General features: G+C 40.6%; 3 protein-coding genes across 8 annotated transcripts; 1 reads left to right on the forward strand and 2 right to left on the reverse strand.

Moving 5' to 3' along the window:
* Positions 1 to 1,012: 1,012 nt before the first annotated feature.
* On the reverse strand, positions 1,013 to 9,272 carry LOC139631580 (TRPM8 channel-associated factor homolog). Of its 6 annotated transcripts, none has more exons than XM_071495858.1 (13): positions 9,127 to 9,272; positions 7,684 to 7,763; positions 6,729 to 7,481; positions 5,906 to 6,122; positions 5,506 to 5,797; positions 4,459 to 4,760; positions 4,153 to 4,327; positions 3,876 to 3,970; positions 3,533 to 3,743; positions 2,614 to 2,850; positions 2,196 to 2,419; positions 1,947 to 2,060; positions 1,013 to 1,702 (listed from the first exon to the last, which is right to left on the reverse strand). In XM_071495858.1, the coding sequence occupies exons 3-13, from the start codon at positions 7,373 to 7,375 to the stop codon at positions 1,460 to 1,462; spliced, it is 2,757 nt and encodes a 918-aa protein (XP_071351959.1). In that variant the 5' UTR covers positions 7,376 to 7,481; positions 7,684 to 7,763; positions 9,127 to 9,272; the 3' UTR covers positions 1,013 to 1,459. The 6 variants fall into 6 exon arrangements, with proteins under 6 accessions (XP_071351959.1, XP_071351955.1, XP_071351956.1 ...); XM_071495854.1 differs by having other exon boundaries at positions 6,729 to 7,486; XM_071495855.1 differs by lacking the exon at positions 9,127 to 9,272 and adding an exon at positions 8,816 to 8,937 and having other exon boundaries at positions 6,729 to 7,486.
* pnkp (polynucleotide kinase 3'-phosphatase) lies at positions 9,218 to 18,131 on the forward strand. The gene is made up of 17 exons (XM_071495860.1): positions 9,218 to 9,354; positions 10,587 to 10,633; positions 10,901 to 11,179; positions 11,326 to 11,622; positions 11,984 to 12,063; positions 12,189 to 12,246; positions 12,374 to 12,481; positions 12,573 to 12,644; positions 12,848 to 12,896; positions 13,145 to 13,215; positions 13,358 to 13,450; positions 13,580 to 13,676; positions 13,773 to 13,834; positions 14,105 to 14,214; positions 17,392 to 17,479; positions 17,635 to 17,702; positions 17,838 to 18,131. The coding sequence occupies exons 1-17, from the start codon at positions 9,234 to 9,236 to the stop codon at positions 17,956 to 17,958; spliced, it is 1,821 nt and encodes a 606-aa protein (XP_071351961.1). The 5' UTR covers positions 9,218 to 9,233; the 3' UTR covers positions 17,959 to 18,131.
* Positions 18,132 to 18,262: 131 nt separating this feature from the next.
* LOC139631581 (complement C2) lies at positions 18,263 to 25,768 on the reverse strand. The gene is made up of 19 exons (XM_071495859.1): positions 25,609 to 25,768; positions 25,359 to 25,471; positions 24,208 to 24,355; positions 23,845 to 24,030; positions 23,243 to 23,413; positions 22,953 to 23,051; positions 22,637 to 22,779; positions 22,326 to 22,467; positions 22,069 to 22,203; positions 21,823 to 21,927; positions 21,538 to 21,675; positions 21,249 to 21,358; positions 21,011 to 21,137; positions 20,275 to 20,422; positions 19,993 to 20,066; positions 19,221 to 19,312; positions 18,953 to 19,085; positions 18,812 to 18,861; positions 18,263 to 18,718 (listed from the first exon to the last, which is right to left on the reverse strand). Exons 1-19 carry the CDS (start codon positions 25,658 to 25,660, stop codon positions 18,536 to 18,538), a joined length of 2,349 nt encoding a protein of 782 aa, XP_071351960.1. The 5' UTR covers positions 25,661 to 25,768; the 3' UTR covers positions 18,263 to 18,535.
* Between the last annotated feature and the right edge of the window lie 4 nt (positions 25,769 to 25,772).

Below are 25,772 nucleotides of genomic sequence, written 5' to 3' on the forward strand. Positions count from 1 at the left end.
TAGGCATTGAGTCAGATATCAATCCAGGACTCAAAACGTCAGTGAACCTTGTGAATAAGTTGATAACGCAGAGTCCAAATTGTATCCAATATAGCTTAGCATATGCAAACAACTCATAGCTTTTATTGAGCTATAGATAAAAGACTTAGGAAGTTTGCATGCTTGTGGAAACACTTTCATGCCTATGTGGGCCTGATCCACCTCCCCAGTAAACACAATTTAGAGAAATGTTTACAGTGTGAAGAGATAACCGTATGTCCCGAACCTCTGCCGAACTAAACAGTATAGTATATTAAAAAACAACATCGATTTAAAAGATTGGCCCTAAACTCTGTCACTCAATGTTGGCTGTAGGGACAGTTTCATCTGTCTGTACATTAAACAATTATTCACCCATTGTTTTTTTCATGCTACATATTAGAATCAGAAGTTTTATTATCAACAGCAACATCGGTTTTCTTCATGAGCATGTGTCTGTGTTGGGCATGTCTACTAATGTAGTGTTAATTAATGGTCTGCGTGTCTGTGGGAAATTATAAAAACATCAATGTGCATAAAGCACTGATGTACTCTGCTCATCCTGTATCAGGAGAACAGTATGTAGGTCTACTGTACTGTAAGTCCTTACAGGTGTGGTCCACTGACAGATAAGATAAATTAGTGGACAATTGATGATGGACAAGCACTTGGCTTGCTTCATGAGAACATAGTTTATGACACCAACCATTGTATTACTGTGTACAAATTCACAACCTTTATTTAGGTGAGGGGTAATTCATTAAGATTATATATTATATACAGCATTATATATTATACAATATATTCAAATCAAATTATGTAGCACACAGATTAATTGGATTAAAGGGATTATCAAACCACATACCCTGCAAATACCAATTGTCCAGTCATTGATAAAGTTGAGCTGATGGCAACATGTGCAGCTGACAACCCTCACTGTAAAATTTTAGTTATTAAATATTAGGAGGTCAAATGCAACAATATATGCAATAACAATGTTTTTACTAAAATGTATCTGTATTAAGGTGCAACAGCTGGATTTGACTGTTTGTCTTATTATACCTCCATCAGATCACTTCAATTTCAGAAAAAAACAGTTAACAAAAAAGTTTAGTTCTGATAAAAACTGTTTGTTTAATGGCCTCTTGGTTTTTGGTACTTTGGTTTTAAGGTATTTAACAACTGCTCTACTTTATTTGCCTCACAGTCATTGGTCCATTTCACATGTATTTACTTAATTTAAAGGCTGTATATATCTGGTCAGCTATGTGAGTACTCTCTTCTTTAAAATATTACAATAATAAATATGGTAAAATACATCAAAAACAAAAAAGAAAAAAACAAAGTCAGTTAAATGAATTTCCCACTAAATACATAATGTCAGTGTTTGGTACTCATTGAACCCATCTCTCTTCAATTTAATCAACAGCAGACTCTAATCTCAGTCATACTGGGCCATGGGGTGGTCACTCCAGGGAGGCAGGTTGGAGAGTTTCTCTTCAGTGACTGGTTCGATGGGCCAGCCCCAGGCCTTAAAGAATCCACACAGGTTCATCTCCACAGTGTAGGAGAAAGTCTCAGCATACAGGTTCATCTTTCCTTGGTTGTCATCTGGAAAGTTGCTCATGTCATGGTAGGCAGCAAACACCCTCTTAAAGGCATCCCAGCCAAACTTCTCCTGAAGCTATGTGGAAGTATAAAAAGGTAGAGCCATATGTAAAAAACAGAACTGTTACCATTCACCCAGTGTTTTTGTTGTCTGATGTGTAATGAGCATTAAAGCCTCAATGGGTCAAAGAGGGTTAGAGACTTTCAGTCTTATTTGAATTTTTTGCCTAAGTGGAGATGTGACTTTGTTTAATATGTGACTCCAGTGTGATCCAAGAATATTTATCTACATGGTGTAATACAAAGTTATTCTCTCTTACCTGCATATACGTCTCCAGGGCCACCCACATGTGCCAGCTGCTGAGTTTCTTGCCCCCCTTGGCATACTCCTCTGCTCGTCTGTTTCGATTCTCTAAAGTCATAGCTTCGTGAGCCTGAGTTGAACAAGATGATTGTGAAACAATTTAATCTCAATGAAAAATTTAATACTTCTCTCAACAAAGACTGAGATAAAAATGTGTCAAAATACAACTAAACACTGGTCTCAAAAACAAAACAATTTACTCCACCTGCGCTCTGTTGATCCCCAGCACCTCTTCATGCACATACACTGACCACAGGTTGCATGTACACTCTGTGGTGTGTGGTGGGAACTCCCAGCAACCTCTCTGCTGGTTGTGTCCCAGTTCATGGATGGGGCCCCATATGCCTTTACTCCTAGCATGGTCAATGTTGATCAGCTCAGCTGCTGCAGTATCGTGTATCATGATAGGATAACCTGCATGCATCCAACCTGAGCAGAGGAAAATGTTTTATAGTGATGCTTTTTAGGGTTAGCTATGGTTGAGAAACACTGTAGGATTGGTGACCTGTCAGTGCTTTACACTGCCTGTCACGTTTTGTGTCAGGCTCCATCTCCCCAGGATTCTCAATAGGATAAGCGAATAAGAAACAAGTGTTTACAGTATGCAAGCCAAATACACTCACCATGGGAAATCTGCACATCCGCCACAAAGCGTTCTTTGCGGGGAAATTTGTGTGGTATGACTGCCAGGTCAGCAATGCCCCTCATGATGGCATCCCAGTGCACCGCCAACTCATCAGGGCGCTCCAGGTCCCGAACAACATTTGATGGTACAGTGAGAATGATGTTGTCAAACTCCAACTCTGCCCAGGGCGCAGGAGCAGTGCGCAGTAAGGACCAATTAGCTGGTGTTGTCACACCTGAAGAGAACAGAGGGATGGTTATGTTCAAAACTGAGCTTTGAATTATTACATTATTATGTAAAAATACTCCATGCTAGGAGGAATATAAACCTGTCCTCTCAAGGACTATATTTCCAAGAAAACATCTGTAAGGACTGTTTGATGAATGGTTAGAGTGCTTAAAAATTTAATGTAAGGACTATGTCCATGCAACTGTGAATCTACTGTAGATTAAACAGTAAATCAAGAACATAAAGCCAGGCTGCAAACAGCACCATAAAAAAACCAATGCACATGATATAAATTCATTCACCAAATACTCCTTGGAGGGACATAGGCTGAGAGTATGAGTATCCATTAAGTTATATGGCCACTTCACAATTATGGCCATGGTTAGGGCCATGACAAAGCAGGGTGCAGACTGTTGGTATGGTTACTGATGGTCTAGCAAATGTTGTGCATTCATTTAGAAGAATGGTTAAACTGTTAACTGGATCTTTGTGTGAGGTATCAGTTCATAAGATTCAAATGCACGCTTAAAATTATTACATTTGAATTGTCCCAGCACACAAGTGATTTAGATAAGATGCTCTTAATATATATTGCTCTGAAAACTCAAAACAACCATATTTATCCCACATGACCAGATGTTTTCATTTAAACACATAGTGTACCACAGTGTCACCTACCACACACTTACCAGATTTATAATATGGCGCAGGTACAGCCATCTGCACTACGACCTCTACCCCCCCCACTTGGGTTTTGGGTGGGGCCACCAGGTAGATGAGTCCCCCCCAGAGGTTCCACACCTGCATCATCTCTGAGGTTATGGGGAATCGGTTGTGAACACAGGGTGCTCTCTTTAACTCTGCAGCACCCAGTTTGTCTGTTTGACAGCCAATCTGGACCTGAGGGAGACATGGAATATGTGTTACTGCTTTGTACCATGGAGAAATAACTATATTCTTACTTAGTTGTATCAAAAGTATCACACTTGTACTCAATAACCCAAATGTCTTATTTGATTTTGTGGACTGTACCTTCCATCCCTTGTCGACAATGTCTGCTGGTATGGCCATGTAGGTCTTCATACCAGGAGAGAGGTAGAGACCTGTACTGATCCACTCCTCCCTTCCTAACACACACACACACACACACACACACACACACACACACACATACATAGTTATTCTAATGTATTTATGTATAAATAAACTTTTCACACATACTGACATCTTTCACACATATTGACATTTTTCACATATTGTTTGTAAGTTGATTCCATAACAAATATACTTGATATATTTGAGCTCTGACCTGCAGTGTTAACATTAATCATGACCCGGTGGTTATAGACAACTGGCATCAGTGGGTTATCCTTGATGAGGTGAGGCAGGAGAGCATCAGGGTTTGGGCAAACCTTATATAACTCTGTCCCCAGGCTGAGGAGCAAGTGGTCTTTGGGACTCCTCACAGGGCTGCTGTGACACACCTTGAAAGAAAATGAGTAAGTAATATTATAAAAGATGTTGTTCTAACACATCTGAATGATTCATAGTTGTAGCATAATAACCAATTACAACATCTATGATCATCTATGTTCATTTCATTTTGTCAACTTACCTGTGGCATGCCCGACCTCATTAAGACATCAGTGAGGGTGGACATGACCTGTATATAGGAGGGGCAGTCATGAGCCTTCATGTTCAAGTAGGTGGAGCAGTCACTGCCCAGCTTTTTTAGACATCTCTCCTCATGCTCTGTAAGCATCTCCCCCTTGTTTACATGACCAGCAAAGCGGCGTAGAAGGTGGCGGAAGTGGTAGGTGTCTTTGACGGCCTGGCTGGGTACAGGGGCCTTGTATATACCTGCTTTGATCGTATTTCCCAACACGCTCAAGCCCATTTTGTTCAGGATCTTGTTCCCTGAAAGACATTGAAGCAAACCAGACTTGATCTACTGTGTTATGTTGTTGGACTGCACTAGTACCAATATTTTGGTTTGAAGCCCAAATCTGGCTCTGATATTCATTATATATTGGTTCTGCCTCTGGGTATTTTCCTTTGTGTTTTTACATGTCATCATTCTCCACTTGGCCTCATGATGTCTTCAGTGCCTGCCTGACTTCCTCACCAGCTGCAGTTCATATCAAGTCAAGTCAACTTTATTTTTAGAGCACATTTAAACACATCTTAAGCTGACCAACGTGCTCTATAAAGGACAATTAAAATGAATAAAAGAAAGTAAACCAAATGTATAAAGTAAAACACAAGGAAAGCAAGGTCAATACACTGTATACAGAGATATATAAACATACTCACAAAAACAAGAAAATATTTAAAAACGGAGATGGAGGAAGCACATCTGATATCAAATGGCAAATATGATTAATTGTGCGTACAGTGCCTTACCACAAATCACTATTAACCCATATTTATTTTCCATGCCTTCTTTGCATTCACTTTTACCAGAATGTCTTTACCATCTTGTAGGTTAAACAAATTATTTTCGAACCCTTAGTCATCAAGTCTGCCACCCCTGCAGGTATCCAGCAGCCAGCTCTCCTGTCTCTGTCTCTTGTCCCCCTCATTGAGAGAGCAGTGCCTGGAATATGCTTAGTATGCATCATGTTATATTATCATGAACTGGACAGGTGGTGCATAATCATACCTGCAAAATCTGTCATTGTGTTTTGCCCAGCATGTGTCTGTGCCCAGTGCCAGGCATGTCCACCAATCAGAAGGCCTCCTCCCTCTGCCACAAACTCTTGGATTTCCTCCACATGTTCATCACTGTATGCTGTACACACAAACACACTCAGGTCTCCTCTGAAGTTTGTCTTCTCACACTGTAACCCTGACTCGCTGAGAACCTTGAGGGCGCGATTAGCCGCTACACCAATAACCCCCTGCCTGCCTTCGTCCAACCAGTGAAGGGCATTGTTCCAAAATGGAGCCATTGTCTGTAATGAAAAGGAATTATTTCAAAATAGAGGGAGCAGTTAATCAATATATTCTCAATTTGATCAATGAAGGCAGAAATCTTGAGACTAGTCATTAATATAGTTTACCTCTCGCCCTAGAAGTCCTTCATGACTAACCACAATGACCCGTCCCTGCCCATAGTAGGCTCCTGCCAAGAACGCTTGTCCATCCCCGGTGGTACCAATGGGGAACGCTAAAGGGCCATGGACCAGAAGCTCGGAAAACACCATTCCACCCTGGAGATCAAACTCTGAAACCCCCTGAAGTAAGAACTCCAGGTCGTCCTCAAAATCCTTACCAATTCTTTATTAGAAAGAGGGAAGAGGAGTAGGAAAGAGAGATGCCAAAGAATGAGAGATACAGTGTATTATAGACTTATAGTAAAGAATAAGTGTATCAGTCACACATTGTTTTTTTATATTTAAATACAATTTTTAAAGGGCTAGTTTCGCTTCGTTAAAATGAAATCTAATAAAAAGATATAAGTAAAACCATATGTTAATAACTGACAAAAATTGTTAATTTAATATTCAATTATTATGGATTTTGTTAAGATGGTGAAATTCAACCAAGGCCATAATCTAACCAGGAACATTGGAGTTATATGGTACGTATCTCAGCAAACAATTATTCCGACAAAGAGCTATAATATATAATATTCATTTTAAGAGTAATAACAATATAATTTGTTTTTAATAATTCATTATTATTAGTAGTATTATTTCTTACATTTATAATCATACACTGTATAAATAACTGAATTAAATGGTTTCTGTGATAAAGTGAAAATGTCAATATTAATAATACTGTCATAAACAGCAGGGAGAGGCTAAATATGTTTTCAGATTAAAGTCGTTTGCAAAGTAGAACCTGAATGTGCAACAATAGAGAAGTATAGTTTACACTCACACTACAGCCATCCAGGAGGATGGGATTTGAGGATAGACAGGCAGGCACTCGACCTCACCCGGATGCTCAGAGAAGTAAATCCCTGCCACACCAGAAACCTTATTCCCTCCAAACTGAAGCAACGTGTTCTCCTTAGGGTGATCTGCAGCCCAGCTCCACGCCTGACCTGCTATTAGCACTCCTCCTCCAGCTTTCAGAAACGCCACCAGGTCCTTCGAGTCAGCACCCACACTGTAGGCATCTGTCACATATACACCAACCTCCAGATTGCCACTAAAGGCCTCCACAACATTGGCTTGGAAGCTAGATTCACTGAGGTTACCAGCAACTGCCATGACGTTGCTGTGGATCCCCACAGACAGGCTGTCAGACCCATCTCCTCTCAGCCACATCAGCGCATTCTCTACCAGAGCAGGGAAAGCTGTCAGGTAGCCCTCGTGACCCAGGACCACGATTCTTCCAGAACCGTAGAGAGAGGCAGCCATCAGGACCTGGCCTCGCTTGTTCATTGCCAAAGGAAAGGCGTGGTCTCCAATCAGAACCAGGTCGCTGGGAACACAGGGTCCACGGAGATCCAGCTCTGTAAAGCCTCTCATCAGCGACATATACGCTGCCTCATGGTCGTTTTGGGTGAGCTGGTTGGACATGATGAAAATGATGGATGCTCTGAAGATTGATTAAGTGGGTGGAGGGCAGGAAGGCAGAAAAAGGTGTTGTTTAACAATTACACCTGGATGTATGTCATATGTCAGGCTGTCCTGTGGGAATAGAAAAAACAAAAAAAACAAACAAACAAAAAAAAAAACACTTTTAGGACAATCAAAAAAAAATGTCAATCTACAACTGGCTGAGAAACAAAAAGATTATCAGCTTCTCTGCCTCTGGTTTCACTGAGGCCGAAAAGTTTGCAGTTTTTACAACAACCAAAAACTACCAAAAGCAAGATTTTTTTTACCTGAAAGTGAAGCTGTCTTTCTGCTTGTAGTATTACACTGCAGCACAACAGTTCTCCAGACAGGCACTCAGCCAAGAATGCTATAAGACAGGACAGATGACAGAATATAAATGACTACAAGAACACAAGTGAGAATTTATGCAAATAACAAAAAGAGGAGGGAGGACATGCTGTTGCAAGCCCAGGTCAAATACCAGCGCATAGTTTGGTCGACAAAACCTGTTTTTCAACATTCTCTGGGTCTTTATATGGAGACACACTAGCTGAGAATGTGTAGGAAACCTGTTTTTATTTGTGTGTGTTGACACAACATTTTGTCTGTGAAATGAACCAATCAGCACATCTGTGTTTTTGTTTTTCAAAAAAACTCATTATGACTATTTAAATATCATTGTTTTCATTTTGTTTTACTCTGGTTTGGAAAGTTTAACTTGGGTGACAAATGTTTGCTTATGTAGTTTAAAGAAAATACATACACAAAAATGTGACAAAAACAGGATGTTTGTATTAAAACAAGTCATAAGATCGGTCAAACTCATCATTGCCAGAAGAGGAACATATTCCAAATGTACATTTGTGTCAGTGTATGACATACATTTTGATCTGCCTACATCATTGAAACCTACAAATTATAACAAGCCCTCCAATTTGCTGAAACAACTAGTTGACCAACCTTCCCAAAAAGTCAGAAAAAAGGGGAATCTATTAATCAATAGTAACAAAATCTCACCCGCTAGTATGTATCCTGTTCTATTGTTGTTAACCCTTTCTTGAAGTGCCAGTGCCCGTGTTGTGTACGCCTGTCATAATTTTCTACATAACTGACATATTGTGAGATAACATTTAAATTGTGGATAAAAAAGTTATAAAACAATGTGAATGTGACATACAGCTTTACTCGCACATTATCAAACCCTCTGCTATGATGCCTCTATAAACAAACATATGTACACTTCTACATAAAAAGGAAAAAAAAAATTATTTATACCGTCTAAAAAAATCTGGAAAGATGGCGGTGACAGGTATTTCTTCCTTACTCGACTGAGCTGTCGCACAGAGAAACGTTTAGCTCAAACCAGGTAATTATTAAGCTGGAGATCTTGTTCTTTTTCGCCTGGTGTCTTGATCTTACTTTTTTTTCTGTGGCTGTTGTCTAGCTGACATGAAAACAACTATTTTACCAAGAGATCGTCCGTTAAATTCAGGAGTTGTTAAACGATCCTGGATCCTGTATTGAAACCCGGAAAAGTCAGGACGGAACCTGAAGCGGAGCAAGTTTCTAGACGAGCATATTTTTCCAAAGGACCGCGGGTCCAATGCGAAATAGAGCTCCTTTCGGTTTGTGTTAGTGCTGTTCAACAACCAAGGCAAACACAAAGAAGTTGTGGCCACAAGTAGCAACTCTACATATTTATAACACATGCAGGAAAAGTGTGTACTGACTGTTTTACTCTCGGTGTCTCGGCTCTTTGGTGTTTGAAAGGAGACGCTCACAAACACACGGTTTGGCTGAAGCTAGAGCTCCGGTCTCGGTTTGGTTGTTCGCTCAGATGTCGTGCGCGTTGGTCGCCGCCTCTGGAGCCCGGGTCCCTCTGGAGGACGGACGAGCTGTGATTTTGGGTCGGGGTCCGGACACCGGGGTCACTGACAAGAAATGCTCCAGGCACCAGGGTGAGAAAAAGTTCAAAGGTGCTATTGATATTGTGCGTTAGCTTAATACAACACTTCTTAAACTGCTCAGTAGTTGAGAAATCTATGAGCATGATGACTCCGTTTCCCGGCCGTTCCGCTTTACTCTATACAGCATAAGAAAAATCAGGCCTTACCAGAGTGAAGCCAGGAGGAGCATACAGCCTAACTGTCCATCCACAAGAATATCAATAAATAAATGAACCCGCCCTCTCCAGAACTGACGGGGAGTAGAAAACAGTCGTCCCACTGGTGGTCATAGACCGATCCACTACCTCCACACAGCATGTTGGGTTCTGATTCTTATAGCCTTGAACGTTTTTACTGTAAGAGAAATATGAATTTGCAGCGGGAAGGATCAAATAAGGTTTTTAAGGATTAAAAAAAACAAAACACTGTAACAGTATTTGTAAAAGTCACTGGATAGACATCAAGAGCTTAAAAGATTAGTTAATTAATCAGTTAGTTGATCAACAGAAAATTCAATTTGTTTTGATAATTGATTTATCATTTGAGTCACTTTTCAAGCAAGAAAGAAAAATAACTGCATTTCAGGCTTATTAAATGTGAGGATTTGGATTTGGACTGTTGGTCCAAAAGGCATTTGAGGATGGTGCTTAGGAATCAGGAAAAATAGATGCAATTTCCTACAACTTAGTAACAGTTGTAAAAAGGTGACAAAAAGATAAGTAATACCTTTGTAGGCCACAGGAATTGAACAGCAGGGTGACCTTCCTTCGTTAAGGTTATAATCAATTGCTGCCTTTACTGAATCACCTTTGCACTACAATAACCTAACTTGCACAGAAACTCCTGCTGCTACTCCCAGTTATTTACGTATCTCATTTAGTTATTTTTATTTTCTTGTCTGTCTGTCGTGCTCTTGTCTTATCTGTCGTGCCTGCGCAGTGTGCACTTTATATGTTTCACCGCGGGAGAGTGGGAAACGTCCTTTCGATTCCTTTGTATGTCTTAACATGTGAAGAAATTGACAATAAAGCTACTTTGACTTTGACTTTGAGTTTTTGTTGAAACTGTAGAGAAGTGTGATCCAACTGTATGGTCATTTTTGAGGATGTAGTTTGTTTTAAGGTAGAAGTGTGTTGCATTAATACTGAGATTATTTACACCATAGATAGAGATAGATAGATAGATATGTTTGTGTGTCTGTGAGTGTCTGTTTGTGAAAGTACTAATCTTTGTTTTCCCACCAGTGAAGGCGGTGGCTTGCTATGCAGACCAGGATGTGGTTTTTACTCAGGTATGAACACAAACACTTAAGTTAGTCTCCCTGTGTGAAACTCTTAGGCTAGAAACACCACCACCAGGCTACACAAACAAACAAAAAACACCCCAGAGAGCTAATATTTGACACAATTAAAACATCAGATATATTTTACATCTGTAAACCTGATGTCAACACTCCTCTCTTTACTGTATAGACCCACCTAGGTCATCATACTACCCATAAACTAACTGTATAATTGCTAGAGTACAGAGTTCATACATGTCCTGTTTTCCTCCACAGCTGGGCCCCAATCCCAGTTTTCTGGACGGTGAGAAGCTGGGACGGGGTCAGTCTGGTAAACTCACCCATGGAGGTACTCTCTACCTGGTTAACCAGAACCATCCATTCCAAGTGCACTACTCTCTGAGCTCCAATGGCACAGCCTCCAGCACTGCACAGAGAGGGCTGAAAGCCACCGATAAGACAAAAGGAGGAAGGAGCAGAAAAGAGAAAGAGGAAGAGTTGAGTCCAACACCTAAACGCAGCATAAAGGATTTCTTTTCTACTTCCCCCATGAAGGTAACACATGGTACTGTTTGTTTACTGGGTAGAAATCTATGTGTTCTATTATTTTATGTATCTTATTTGTTTACAAAGATGACATTTTACAGTTGAAGTCAGACATATGAAAATGATAAACAGTGTATTTTTTTTCTTCTCGTTAGTCATCTAAAAGAAGACTGAGCCCAGACAGGGGGCACTCTGTGGTGAAGCGTCAAAAGATAGAGGAGGAGCCCTCGGGTGGCTGGATGAAGGAAGAAGAGGAGGATGAGGAGGAGCGACTGGCAGAGGAAAAGCTCAAGCAGCTGCAGGAGTTGGCTGAGAAGTCTATGACAGAGAGGAGTGACAACACCCAGCCTTCGTCATCTTTATCATCATCAAAGGCCTGTCTAAAGAGCAGCTGGCAGCAGATAGGCAACCTGCTGCTTTATACTGCTGCTGGAGTCAGAGGGAGTGACAAGGTGGGAACTCTTTCAGTGGCAGAGCTAATGGATTGTATTAATTATTTGATTTCTCTGCCTCGGGTAATTACATAACATTGTTGTAATTAAAGCTACAATTACCATGTAAAAAAGAATCCCAAACCCCAGAGTGAGTACATTTTCAAGCAAAACAGAAAATAAAATGATTCCAGCTTTTTAATTGTGGTGATCTGCTGCGTAGGGCTTTACTCACCACGCCTTACATGGTCTCTGGGAGATGAGGTTCATGTTTTTCAAACAATGATGTCTTTACATTTTGTAGTTTGACTTACAGACTGTTGAGATCATGCAGCATATGTGAAAATTCCTGAATATTTCTGCTCCTCCTCTCCACCTCCAGATTGCTGGGTTTGACATAGATGGCTGCATCATCACCACCAAGTCAGGGAAAGTCTTTCCAACTGCACCGGATGACTGGAAGTATGTCTACAGTCCTGACACTTGAATTGCTGGCTATGGCTAAGAAGTATGGTAAATGACTGTCAGTGGCTTATATAGATTATATCTCATATCTACATGTTTTGATCCTTGTGTTTAATTACCAGGATTCTGTACCCAGAGATTCAGCCCAGGTTGGCCACTTTGATCAGAAAAGGATATAAGGTGAGCTAATATTATTTAGTTGACTTTGCAAGATTAAAGCCAGTGAAATATGATTGAAGCTTGTGTTCTCAAGTCTATCAGTTTTAGCCACTGGATTTCCTAGTCTACCCATGCTCTTTCTTTGTAGGTGGCTTTCTTCACCAACCAGATGGGGATCACTAAAGGCAAACTGAGACCAGAAGTCTTCAAGTCTAAAGTGGAGGACATCCTTGCCACGCTGCAGCTACCTGTGCAGGTTTGCTATGTTGGAGAGTGAATCTTACCACATATGCAGATGTTGTATGCAAAGCATATGTGTAGATCCCCTCTGTGTGTCTGTGTCTCAGGTGTTTGTAGCGACCGGTCCTGGTATCTACAGGAAACCAGTAATGGGAATGTGGAATCACTTGTGTGAGAAGGTAACTGTCAGTCACACCTGTATTATAGAAGAACCAAAACTCATATGGAGTATTTACATCGACATGAATCAAACTAATTAAACTCATTGGAATCATTAAAACGTCCCTTGGATGATTCCTCACATTCTTTACTGTTCTATCTGCAAAAACAGTCTGTTTTTGTTTCAAGTGAAGGTGTCTTTGCATGTGTGCTCCCTGCTCAGGCTAATGATGGTGTCACTGTTGAAAAGAGAGAGAGTTTCTATGTTGGAGGTGAGTGGACTTGATAAAACCAGCCCATAAATACAGGTGGCTACTATATGTGTTCTCAGTTGTCTGATCTGATATCACACAGTATGTGTACCTGACATTTTCTCAGTGTTAGACCTAACCCTAACTCTGAACCCCTTGACCCAAGTCCAGACATGATTTAGACAGAACCTCTTCGAAGTGCATAAATGCAACAGGAATAACCTAATTTGGAAGCTTTTTGCTGCTGATGACTATACCTCTGTGCACAGATGCTGCAGGTAGACCAGAGAACTGGGCTCCAGGGAAGAAGAAGAAGGATTTCTCCTGCAGTGACCGACTGGTAAGACCTGAGCTTCTTACTCTGGTGAATTGTGCGTCTGTGGTCCTTTGTTTTTGAAGTGTCAAGAAATAAGATTTATAATGAGTTGATGTTTCTCCATGGAGAAAAATGCCAAGATCGGTCTTCCTTCTTGTTTTTGTAGTTTGCTCTGAACATTGGGTTGCAGTTCCACACCCCAGAGGAATACTTTTTGGGCTGGAAGAGAGCCCCCTACAGCCTGCCTGATTTTGACCCCGTGAGTAAAATGAGCATGGCTGGCAAGGCTGTTTGCTGTGTTTTTTTTTTCTTAATGTAGGAGAATGTATTTTGGGGTTTTGCCCGAGTCTGTATTTTTATAAACATTTTTCTTCATCTGTTTTGCTAGAGGAAGCTTGACTCCAATACGAGGCTGTATGACCCGCCATCAGCCTCCCTCACATCCAACAAGACAGAGGTCATTGTTGCCGTGGGTTTCCCTGCATGTAAGTGAAAGTGGATGTTGAATCACCTTTTGTTTTTCTTGTCAGTCCTTCTGCGAAGACCCTCCTGATTTTGTTCACTCTTCCCTTTCTCTGCAGCGGGTAAATCCACTTTCTTCCAAACCCACATCGTTCCAAAAGGCTATGCGTACATCAACCGGGTGAGTGGCTCTTACATGGACAGTTCTGTTTTTTTGTTTGTTTGTTTTTTTTTTTTACATAATTTTTTTTTCATTTACATTTTAAAGACCAAAAAATGATTACATCTAATGCTTTATTCTGATGATTGCGTTTTCTGCTTTTGTAATTGATGCACAAGTTTGCAAGTGATCATAATGACTGAGATGATGAAGACAATGACCATTTTGGTTTTTATATTCCATTTGGACTTGTCCTTAGAGCCTTCCCTGAGTAATTTATTTCTGTGTCAGGACACACTCGGTTCATGGCAGAGCTGTGTGTCAGCATGTGAGCGCGCTCTGAAGGAGGGCCGCAGTGTTGCTGTTGACAACACCAGTCCAGATCCTGAATCACGCAAACGGTAAAGCACATCTGTACCAGCAGTTACTGTGTAGATGCAAACCTGTGTCTGTGTGTGTGTTCTTGCATGTTTTAACATGCATATCAGTCAGCTGAGAACAGAGAGATGATCCATGGGCACACAAAAACTGAATCATGTATGAGAGGGAAATGGTTTTAAACCAGCAGATATCGATCTCCCCTGGAATGTGCCAATGGCAGGTTATCATGTAATGTTGAAAACTTCTAATTTGAAGAATAGACTCAGACTCCAAAACACAACAGAAGAGAGATAGTATTCAGCAGCAGCTGGGTTTTATTGCCAAGTTGACACAGTTCTTTGACAGCCAGATATAAAAAACTACCTTACAGTTCAGAGGTCCATGCTTTTATAACCTAACCAAAACAGGATAAAACTAGTCCTTGGCAGTATTCCCATGTCCTGTTTTCCGACATAACACCGTGGTAGCGACACTGTATCTCGGTTCACCCCTTCTCCTAGGGTCATTAATTTTACTCTTCTGGGAATCTTAGCAGTTTTCCAACCCAAAATTCACAATAACCTGTCATCCCAACCAGCATTCTCCCTAACCTCCCCCCTCAACTCCCTTATTTTAGTCACAACATCAGAAAATGTTCCATCAGATGCAGTGTTACTGGGTATTCATGTACAGCGTTGTTCCCCAAACATCTGACAAACTTCTTCCTTCTGTATTCTAGGTTTAAATGTACTCTGATATCCAGTTCTATTGATCTTATCTTTCTTATCTTATCTAGTCCCCCTTCATGATCAAGTACTTTGAGTACCTTGATATGGTCTAGATTAGGGCAGAACCTGGACTAATGTGTGTGTGTTCAAGCTTAGCTGACAGTGCTGGCACATGATCTGGCCTATTGTGGACTGGTGTGAATGTGGTTGCATTGCACTTATCTGATTCATGCCATGCGGTTCCCCCTTCACACGACTGCTCTGGTGGCTGCTTTGGTGATCGGACGCCGACCCGCAAGCTCGTCTGCGTCCTCTTCACCTCCTCCAACATCAGCCTCTTCCCCACCATGGTGCCTTCAACCTGAACTGCCATTGGCGTTGCTAGCACTACATTATAGGGACCCTCTTGCTTCATATATTCTTTTAACTCTAACTGCAGTTGCTCAAGCCGAGGCCCTTCATGGGGACCTCTCAACTGTGGTGCTGGCATAGGTCTGCCTGTTAGCATTTCATGTGGTATTAGACGCGTGATTCTGTGTGTTTGCATGTGATAACTCATAAGTGCCAGTGGCAAAGCATCCACCCAGTTTAGTTCAGTGCTAGCACAGATCTTGTTAGTCTTTGCTTTTAGAGTTCCATTTATTCTTTCAACCATGCCCTGACTCTGAGGGTGATACAAAGCTCCTAATCGTTGCTTAATTCTTAATTGCTGCAATACAGCTTTGAAAATGTTCTGGTCAAATGCTGATCCGTTATCAGAACTTATTTCGGAAGGTATGCTGAAGCGTGGAATAACTTCCCTTATCAGAAACTTAACAACAGTTTCAGATCCTAGGTCTTTAGATGGAGTAGCCTCAACCCAACAGCTAAACCAATCAATCACCACCAACATGTAACATTTACCTTGCACCAGTTTGATCACGTCAACATAGTCTATGACCAGATGTTTGAATGGCCCTTCAGGGACCGGAATGTGTCCTATTGGTGTTTTTATGCTCTATGCACATTGTTTTGGGCACAAATCTCACATTGGCTCAACACCTCATCAACCATGGCCTGTAAATTCGGCAACCAATAGCCTTGCTGTTTTATCTTTTTCACTACCTCACTCCTTCCACTGTGATCCACACCATAACATTCTGAGATTAGCATGGTCAACAACGACACAGGCGCAACCACTAGTCCTTCATGCGACCTCCACAACCCTTTTTCATCTTTTGTCGCCCCCCTCAAGACAATATCTTCAGGTGTGACAACAGGCTCTATTGATATTACTGGTGACAAAACAGCTACCTCACACCTTAATGCTGATCATATGACCGACAGTTTGTGGCCACGGAGCTTTACTCACTCCCTTCAAATGTTCTGGCGACATAGAAATGGTCCCATGAGAGATCACTCTTCCCAAATACTCTACCTGCTGCTGACAGTATTGAAGTTTTGCCTGGGAGACCTTGTGCCCTCCCTCTGCCAACTTCTGGAGGACATTGATTGAGTCTCCGTGGCAATCATCGATGGTAGATGAACAAATCAACAAGTCATCAACATTTTCTATAAATGTACTGTTGATTGCAAGCCCTTCAAGATCTTGCCCTAGGATCTGATTAAACCCATGAGGACTATGTTTAAAACCCTGAGGGATTCGTGTGTAGCTGTACTGCTTACCACGGTATGTAAATGCAAAGAGATATTTTGAATCTTCAGCCAATGGAATGCTAAAAAAACGCAGAGCACAGATCAATAACTGTAAAAAACTTTGCTTCTGGAGATTTGTGAGGAGAGTATGAGGATTTGGCACGTCTGCTTGCCAGGAAATGGGGAGGACTGGATAAGATGAGAAGGATAAGATCCTAGCCTCGTCACCAATGTGTTGAAGAACAGACTCAGAAATACAATAGGAGAGAGATAGTATTCAGCATAAGCCGGGTTTTATTGCCAAATTGACACACTTCTTATTGTGTTTGCTTTGACAGCCAAATATAACAAACTACTTTACAGTTTAGAGGTCCATGCTTTTATAACCTGACCAAAACAGGATAAGACTTGACAGTACACCCAAATCCTGTTTTCCACCATAACATAATGGGAGCGACACTGTGTCTCGGTTCACTGCTTCTCTTGGTGTTATTCGTTTTACTCTTCTGGGAATCTTAGCAGTTTTCCAGTCGCAGCATGTTATCTGAAATTCACAATAGCCAGAACACCACAGGCTATCACGACCTAGGTCATCATGACCTATACACACTAACACACATTAGTCTACTATTGTGTATATCAACTTCCTGTCAATTTTCCACCACAGTAACTGGCGGGTTGAATACTTTTGGCCCATGTTAATCCCCTCTATACCTTTTAACCTGGTTCAAACACAGCAGTATATTGCACAGAAACATTACAGTCTTTCTAAATGGTTGCATTTAATAATGTACATTCTGATTATTGCAGTATTTTCTGTTTGTCTAACCAAAACTCCAATACTGCAATTTCCAGATATGTGGATGTGGCCAAAGCAGCAGGAGTTCCTTGCCGCTGTTTCCACTTCTCAGCCTCTCTGGAGCAAGCCAAACACAACAACAGAGTAAGACTCCGTTTATGTATATATGTATATGTGTATATATATATATATATATATATATATATATATATATATATGTGTGGTTTTACCTTTGCTTGTCATGCCAAGTGTGTATGTGTGTGTGTTTTTTTTTTCTAATGTATAACTGTTGTTCCCAGTTCCGTGAAATGGCTCCATCAGACAGCAAACACATGAAGGTCAACGACATGATTTTCCACAGCTATAAGTAAGCTTTTTAGGCTTTGAATCCTGGCAGTAATAACTAATCATTGTAGACTTTATAGTGTCAGCTGTGAGTTTCATTTGATTTTTCACACAACGTGATATTTTTCCTTTTTAATCAGTGTCTCTCTCTGGACAGGAAACACTTTGTGGCTCCTGTTCTCTCTGAGGGATTCTCCGAGATCCTCCAGATCCACTTTGTCCCCAGCTTCAAAGACAGCCAATCAGAAACCCTGTTCAGACAGTATTCTGAGGGCTGATTGGTCAGCTGGCTTTCTCACACCAGCATGATTTTTTTTTTTTATATTTCAGCTCATTGACTGTCTAGTGTATGGGCTCCCTGCTGTCATATATCATGGGCAGTGTCTGCACATCCTCATAAGCATACTGTATGACTAACACCGGTGTTGTTAACTAGACTTATAGAACAGAAGCAGATCCTTCCACTCAGTATAACAAGAAATAAATCCACATGGATGTACAGATACATTTCTGTTATGTATGTCCATCAGGAACTGATTATGCATGTTTTTATATTCTGGATTTAGAAAGAATAAAATGGAAAAAAAAACTGAATTACCTTTTATGTGTTATGTATGATTTATTAACAGAAAAGCATTAAAAAAAGCTTACTGCACCACAGCTATAAAAATCATTGGTATTTCATTTGACAATAAACTGTCAAAAAAACTTGAAATTAATATCTGCAATTGGTTATGATTATTCCCATATGTTGTGGAAGACGAGGTGTCCGATCCACATGAGCTCTGTTGGAGTCTACACTATGTTATTGTGGCTTAGTCTGAGTTGATCCCCACAGACTGATTCGGGATCTGCTCAGTTGACTTCAGGCAGGAACTGGATCTGTTCACCCAGATGCTTTTTCAGCCATGGCGTTATCTTGAAGAGGTCGATGTGAAAGTCTCGAGCATCAGGAGGCAGCCTGTGCTTACCATACCCTCTCATAGCTGGGCTGAGGCGGTCACATATATCTATGGTGCCCCAGCTCACTACTGCCACCTGGGGATTAAATGAGGAGAAATATAGATGTGAAAATGGTTACACAAGTGTGTGCATGATCGGACTGTTGTGAATGAGCAGAAACTTTCTGACCTGAAAGTATCGATTTCTTTTTTGTAGAAACATGGATCCACCAGAGTCGCCTGTCCGAAAAGAGACAACAATGTAATGTAATATAAATCTTGTATTTGTCAAACTGTGGTGGCTACCATAAAGTAAGTGCAGAGTCCAGACCTTTGCAGGTGATTGCATCCTGATATCCAGAGGTGCCCCCGGAGCAGAGGAATCTGTCAGGTATGTACTCGTCCAAGGTCACAGTGGTGGGCTGTTTCAGTGTTTGCCTGGCCTTCTCCACACAGGCAGGCCTCTGCCAACAGCCAAACAAGTACAGGGTAATACTGTTTAAACTATTTCTTAATTAAAAAAAAAAACAAAACAATTTTCACCTAATTTTAAGTGTAAGCATAAAAACACCCCACAGTCTGAAAATCACAACTCTCACCCGACTCTTTATGTGAAAATGTGTTTCCTTTCGTTCTGTTTTCTTGTGGATGAAGAAGGCGGGAGTCTCCTCACGTGATAGTAGTTCCTCCCCTGTACACACATTCATTCTACTAAGAATACCCGAAAGTTCATTCAGGACCTTTACTCAAATTTGTGTTAATATTATGTTAAAGTGATAGTTTGGTTTATTTGACGTGGTATTGTATGAGGTGCATAACGCATCTATAGTCAGTGTTTTTAAAGAAGCAGTTGGCAGCACTGGCACAGAAGCTGAGAGATGTGCTGCTGTGGACGGGGTCAGCAGAAAAAACTATAAGCCACATTAAAAAAACCTGTGAAAAAAAAAATATATATAAGTTTAAGTGTACAGTTTATTTTGAATGTTTTTACCACTTTATAAAAGAGGGGGCTGATTGAAGCCAAGGTAAAGCAGTGAAAATATTTAAAATACAGTGTACACTTAAACTGATATTAGTTTTATTCGGTGGGTAAAGTGGCTAAAATACGTTTTTTTCTGCTGACTCTGTCCACATCAGCTTCTGTGCCTGTGTTCCTGACTGCTTCTCTGAAGTGGGAGTGCGCTGACCTGAATCTACTGTAGGCCTAAGAGCCTCACACAACTACATGTCAAATAATCCGAAGTATCACTTTAAAGTCAAAAATCATGTTCTTGCATACTGTTCATAATACTGAAAGCTTTTGCTAAACTAAACTCGTCTGTTATGTCAACAGATTCTTGTTACAGAGTATAAAGGTCAAAGGTCACATACTGTGCTCCTGACAGGTAGAGTTGATCTTCTTCAAGGCTCGGCTGGCTGGTACGGTACATGGCAAGCAGATGGGTCTGTAGTGTGACATACGGTATACACACACTCAACAATGACACTTATTAACATTTATGTTGGTTGTTTCTGTTTACTCAAGGTTACACAAGGATGGAAATACAAGAACACATGCCTCCCTCCTACACCTCCTCATGACGAAGTAAATGTTTGCCCTCAGCTGAATACTGAGTGGGTGATACTTAAAGATTTTTCTTTGGTCTGTCTTACCTGGCCTTCCAGGAAAGCAAGATACTCTTGTTCACCTGTACCAGAGCTACATCGTAGTCATAGAACTCTGATACATTTCTGTGTAAAAGTGCTTTGGTGTTATACTTGGGGTGCATGATCACCTTGCTGGACTTCACTGTGCCACCACCTGAGAACCAGAGAAGCAGCTTGTTGTTTCAATATAAAAAAAGGTGTGAAGTCAACAAGATTCAATGTTCTTGAAGTTAACAAGTAGAATTTTAAACCTTAATCTGTTTAAAACCCCCTTCCAATGTTTTTCTTCTCGTATCAAGGCCTATCATTGTGATAAACCAATAATAGGAACTTGCTAACATTGTACACTTTTACATGCTATCTCAGTCTGTGTGCTAAAAGATTACATCCATGACGAAAGCTCCATCATTATAGTTAAAATAAAAAGTGCCCTGAGAAGGCATTACTTGGCCTCCATATTATTATGGGGTCAGATGTGGGCCATGAGTTGTAAAAGGTTGGAAACCGCACTGCTTTAGAATAAACTGCACTTACAAGCAGGTGAATCAAGGTCCTTGCTCCCAAAGTCATAAAATGATCACCAACCTTTTGATCTCAAAAAAAGTAATTAAGTGCCCCAACACAGTCATTCCTGATCCCCCCATCCCACCCCCCACCCCAAAGTTTCATTTTTCTCCCTTCTATCTATTTTTCTCTTAAATGAATCTAAATCTCCAAAAATATTTTCCCTATTGACACTGACCGTGTTCTATGTCCACTTGGTAAGAGACTTTGTCTGTGCTCGCTCTGGCAAAGCAGTGAGCAGCTGTCAGCACCCAGTTCTGGCTCACGAGGGATCCAGAACACCACTTGTCACGCCCCCATTCAGGCTACAAGGGAAGAAGTTGTTACATGTGTGAAAATTCACTCTGAATATAAAGCAGAAGGTGAGGGGAATCTTCATTGTTATTTTAGTGTTTGAGCATGTGCAAAGCTCTTACTGCTGTCAGAGTGACGTGCCAGGGCTTGCTGTAGACTGTTATCCCATCCTTCTCCTGTTCGTTGGAGACGTGTTCCTGAGCTACCCCACACATCGTCACACTCTTGTCACCTACATCATGAAACATGTTAAATTTCAATTACTGTGATGTTAGAATGAATGAAAATAAGCAAGAAATGTGAAAAAAATGAATTTTTTGTACTTTAAGGTTCACGTGGTTTCTTTTTTGTTTGTTTTTTGTATTCTCAGTCTTCTTTGTACCTCAGAGTTGAGAAGAATCTCTTACTTACTAATGATGCTGTTGAACACCATTCCCAGTGTTTCATAGTCTTTCAGAATGAAGACATGCTGCTCGCCACGTTTCTTTGAAGCTAAGGTGTTCAGCTCATCTTTGTTCACATTGTCCCCAACACCAAATGCATAGACATCTGGAAACACACACACAAACATTAATAGACAAGTACGTCAACACACATTAAACAAACTAAAACCCTTTAAAAAGTGATTTTTAATTGATTGTCGCAGTCAGTGAAAGTATTTCTAGAGTGCCAGTAGAGCAGCTATTATTATGCTACCTAGCAGTGCCTCTTCTGTGTGGTCGTGGGATGTGGTGCTGTAGCCCAGCAGTTGTCGGATCTGGGCCACAGCAATCTGAGGATTGATGCCTGTGTTGGAGTAACCTGCGGGCAGATTACACCAAACAAATATCAATAATATTAAAAGAGCTCCAAAGGTTTTCCAAACATTTAGGAGGGTTGCATAAGTTTTTTTACAAGCATGAGTTGCTCGATCGATACTTCTGAGCATGAGTTTTTCTTTACCGTCTGTTTGAATGATGATGATGTTCTGAGTCTCATTGAAATGGTTCTTGGCACTGTTTTCATGGAAGAAGCTGATCAACCCACTGACACGATGAAGTGCAGAGTACAGGTTGGTGCCTGTCTTACGCCCGTGGCCTGCAGATGAACAAATGCTAAATGACTGAAATATAAATTCAAAATAATTAAATGAACTATTGAACAGACTGGTGCATCATGGTTGTCTTAAATGAATGAAAGAATAACAAGCAGCGTCCTACTATGGTAGTCGAAGTCTAACAGACTCCATATGACATCCTCGGTCCTACTACTTATATCTGTTTCTGTGATATTTACAATGTCTTTAATTTCGCTGGCAAATGACAACACGTGGAATTTCATCTCAACCTCGTAGCTCTCCAACTAGAACCAAAATGAAGAAGACAAATTAGTTTCACACCCATTGATGGAGGATGACAGGCGAAGTGGTAGGTCAGTGTGAATCTTTATATTGCTGTTGTATGTTTTTGAGTCTGTCTTTTACCCACATGTCATGTTAAGTCAAATAAAACTGAGCTCATTTGGTTCAGACCTTTCTGATAAGAGCGATGGCGGCGTTTCTGGATTGTTCAAAGTCCTCCTTTGTGATGCTTCCTGATGTGTCCAGTAAAATGTAAATGTTCATACGACTGCCTTCAGCCACACGGACAGTTCGGGCAAAGGATAACCTTGAAGCTTACACACGCACACACACACACACACACACACACACACACACACAAAGTACTTTTTTATTTTCATTGCAGTTGATTTCAGCTGGTTCCTTTAAATATTTGCTTAACAAGTACACGTATCTAAAATCTGTTTGTGCAGCAACATTCACAACACTGGCAATATTTTACACTCACTTTTCTTTTTGGAGTCTGGGTTGACCACGTCCATGACTCCTGCAAGTGACCCTGCCATGGCTTCGGCCACAGCGCTGGGGGAGTCAAAGGTATTCGGACCTGCAGTAAACCACAATGATAGCATGCATGAATGTTTTAAGATAATGCGATAGTTCACTGTGGTACTGCTGCAATGCCCTGCTGCTGTAGATGCACAGTTGGTGATGATAGTGAAAAAGGTTTTGTGTCTTGTTTGGTCCTGAAATGAATTGTCTACTGTTTTAAAGGAAAGACGCGTAAATTTAAAGCACCTTGGCACCGAGGTGCTGAGCCGCTCCACTCTCTGTTCTCCAGACAAACCCTTTCAGCCGACCCGAGCAGAGTGAGACCAGTCTGACACAGATAGACCACCTTCTCTCCAGTGTGAAACCGGCCTGACCTCTGGGCCCCTGGTGGGACCCCTGGGTCACTACAATCATTAGCTGCATTTAAAGACAGAAGGGTGACAGTACACTGAATACACAATGTAAATGAATTTTTAAAGGTGATAACAGTTTTAAATAATAGTTGTTTATTATTATTATTATTATTATTATTATCATTATTATTATTATTATTATATACCACAATGAACATGAATATACACCATGTAACTGTTCAATGATATGTCAGCTAAAAAACACATTGTAAGCATATGTCTTAAAAAACACTGAGTCATACATTTCAGGAGATTAATTGCAAAAGCTGCTTTACGATGTTTTGCATTTAGTATTTATGACAGTGCACGCTCGCTCATGGATATTCTCTCCTCTTACCCGTTGCACCAGTGTAAAATGGTAAACAATAACCATATATAATCATAATTCAATCATACACATGATTTATAATTTATCGTGAGGAAGGTTTGTTTCACCATGGTTGTCACAGACAGGGGTAGTTCCTGTCCACTCCCCAGTGATGGTGCAGTTCCTCTCAGCTGACCCGTACAGGGTGAACCCTTCCATGCAAGAGAAGCTCTGCATTGTCCCAACACGGAACCACTGATCCCTGGGCCAGAATTCACCATGATCCAGCTGGAGCTGAGCTGGGCACAACACATCTGAGAGAGGGAGAGAGAAGGAGGGACAGACAAGAGGATTGGAGGATGAGGATGAAGAGTGAAGAAAAGAAGCGTGAGAAGAACATGGGGAGAAAGAAAAAGAGTGGTGCTTTGAGAGAAAACAGAACAGTAGAGCCCTTTTGTGTACACTGAATGCATCGCCATCTACAACATTACCTTTGCATGTGGCCCGTGACACCAGTCTACGATTGGTTAATCTCATGAGCGACCACTCGCCGTCAGCACCACAGAGCCTGTGGCTGACTGGGAAAGGGTATTTCCCTGGGCCACAGTGATAGGTCAGCACACTGCCCTCCAGGCCCCCCTGTGGAGGAAGCACATTGTTACTTTTGGAGTTAAATTAAGTACCATGAAGACTTCCAGTAAAAATATGCTTGATTTATTTCACTTTTCAGGCCTTCAAGTTCCTCTTCCAACAGGACCAGAAAATCAACTTCCTAATGCGGTACCGTCCCTCATTTTTACTTGCATGACGTGATGCTACATTTTTCCCTCACTTTACAATCTTATCATTGTTTCTAGCATATCAAATTATTTTTCCATCCTCCATACTGCCTATTTTCAGTCCCCATACTCACCTCTGATTGAACACTTTGCAACATCTGTTTTGCAGTGTTTTCTGTAATCAGCCTGTTAAACTGAGGTTGTATTATTCTTTTACTATATGAATTCGGTAAATCTAATTTATTTTCAGACTTTCTCCTGGATTCTAAATGTAATTCACTTTTCTTTATCAGTGTTTCTGACATACTGTTTAATTTGCTTTATGTGACGTCTTTTTGTGTTGCAGTGTTTTACATGTCTCTTATTAGCCTCTTAAATATTAATTGTATTCAAAATGCTTTGCACAGATAGAATGAAGAAACTTAGAGCTTTCAAACAATGTATAATTTGTCTAGGTTGTGCAACATTTTAGTCCAGGAAAGAACATTTACATCAGGGAAGCAGAGCTGAAAATATACACATACTTGAAGGAGCAAACGCTTGTATCCTAAATGATGTAAAAGTGTTGAACAGTGTATAGTCAGATAATACATACAGTTATTTCCTGATTAATAAATTATTGTTAGGTGAGAAAAAAAAAGAAAAATACCCACTGTAAATTTACCCAAAACAAGGTTATCTCTGTAAATGTTTTATTTTGTCGTACTAGCAATTGGAAAACCAAAAATAACAGAGAAACAGATCAGAGAAAAGCAGAAATCTGAGAAAGGTGGAATCAGAGAATGTTTGTCGTTTGAAAAAAATTAGATCAACTATCAAAATGGTTTGTAATTCACCTCTAATGTAGAGTGTTTTCTTTTTACCTGTGAGTAGGTGACATGTCCACCTTTGATGCTCTCTGTAGTTGAACAGTTCAGAGGTTGTGGCTCGTCATATGTTTCATAGTCATAGTTATATTCTTCCTCCTGCAGGGACACTAGAGCACAAACAGTAGAATAATAAACATGCAAAGATCAACATAGGCATATATAGCACAGAGCCATATAAATTTGATGTAATCACAAAAAAAAAAAAAAAAAGTACAGCAAATGCTCATAGAGTTGAAATGCTCACCCTCCTGGACAGAGATGAAGACCAGGATCCACAGTATAGACTTGACATACATGGCCGGATTCTATATCAGCTGGGTTCGTGTCTTTAACTGACAGAAATACAACAAGAGTGTCTGTATTGACCTGCTGTAAGCTGCTTTATTTGATGACTGATTACCCATTAAC

The sequence above is a fragment of the Trachinotus anak genome, unplaced genomic scaffold (assembly GCF_046630095.1).
Source record: "Trachinotus anak isolate AG129_WGS33_773 ecotype Australia unplaced genomic scaffold, CSIRO_AGI_Tana_v1 ptg000014l, whole genome shotgun sequence".
Classification (NCBI taxonomy): domain Eukaryota; kingdom Metazoa; phylum Chordata; class Actinopteri; order Carangiformes; family Carangidae; genus Trachinotus; species Trachinotus anak.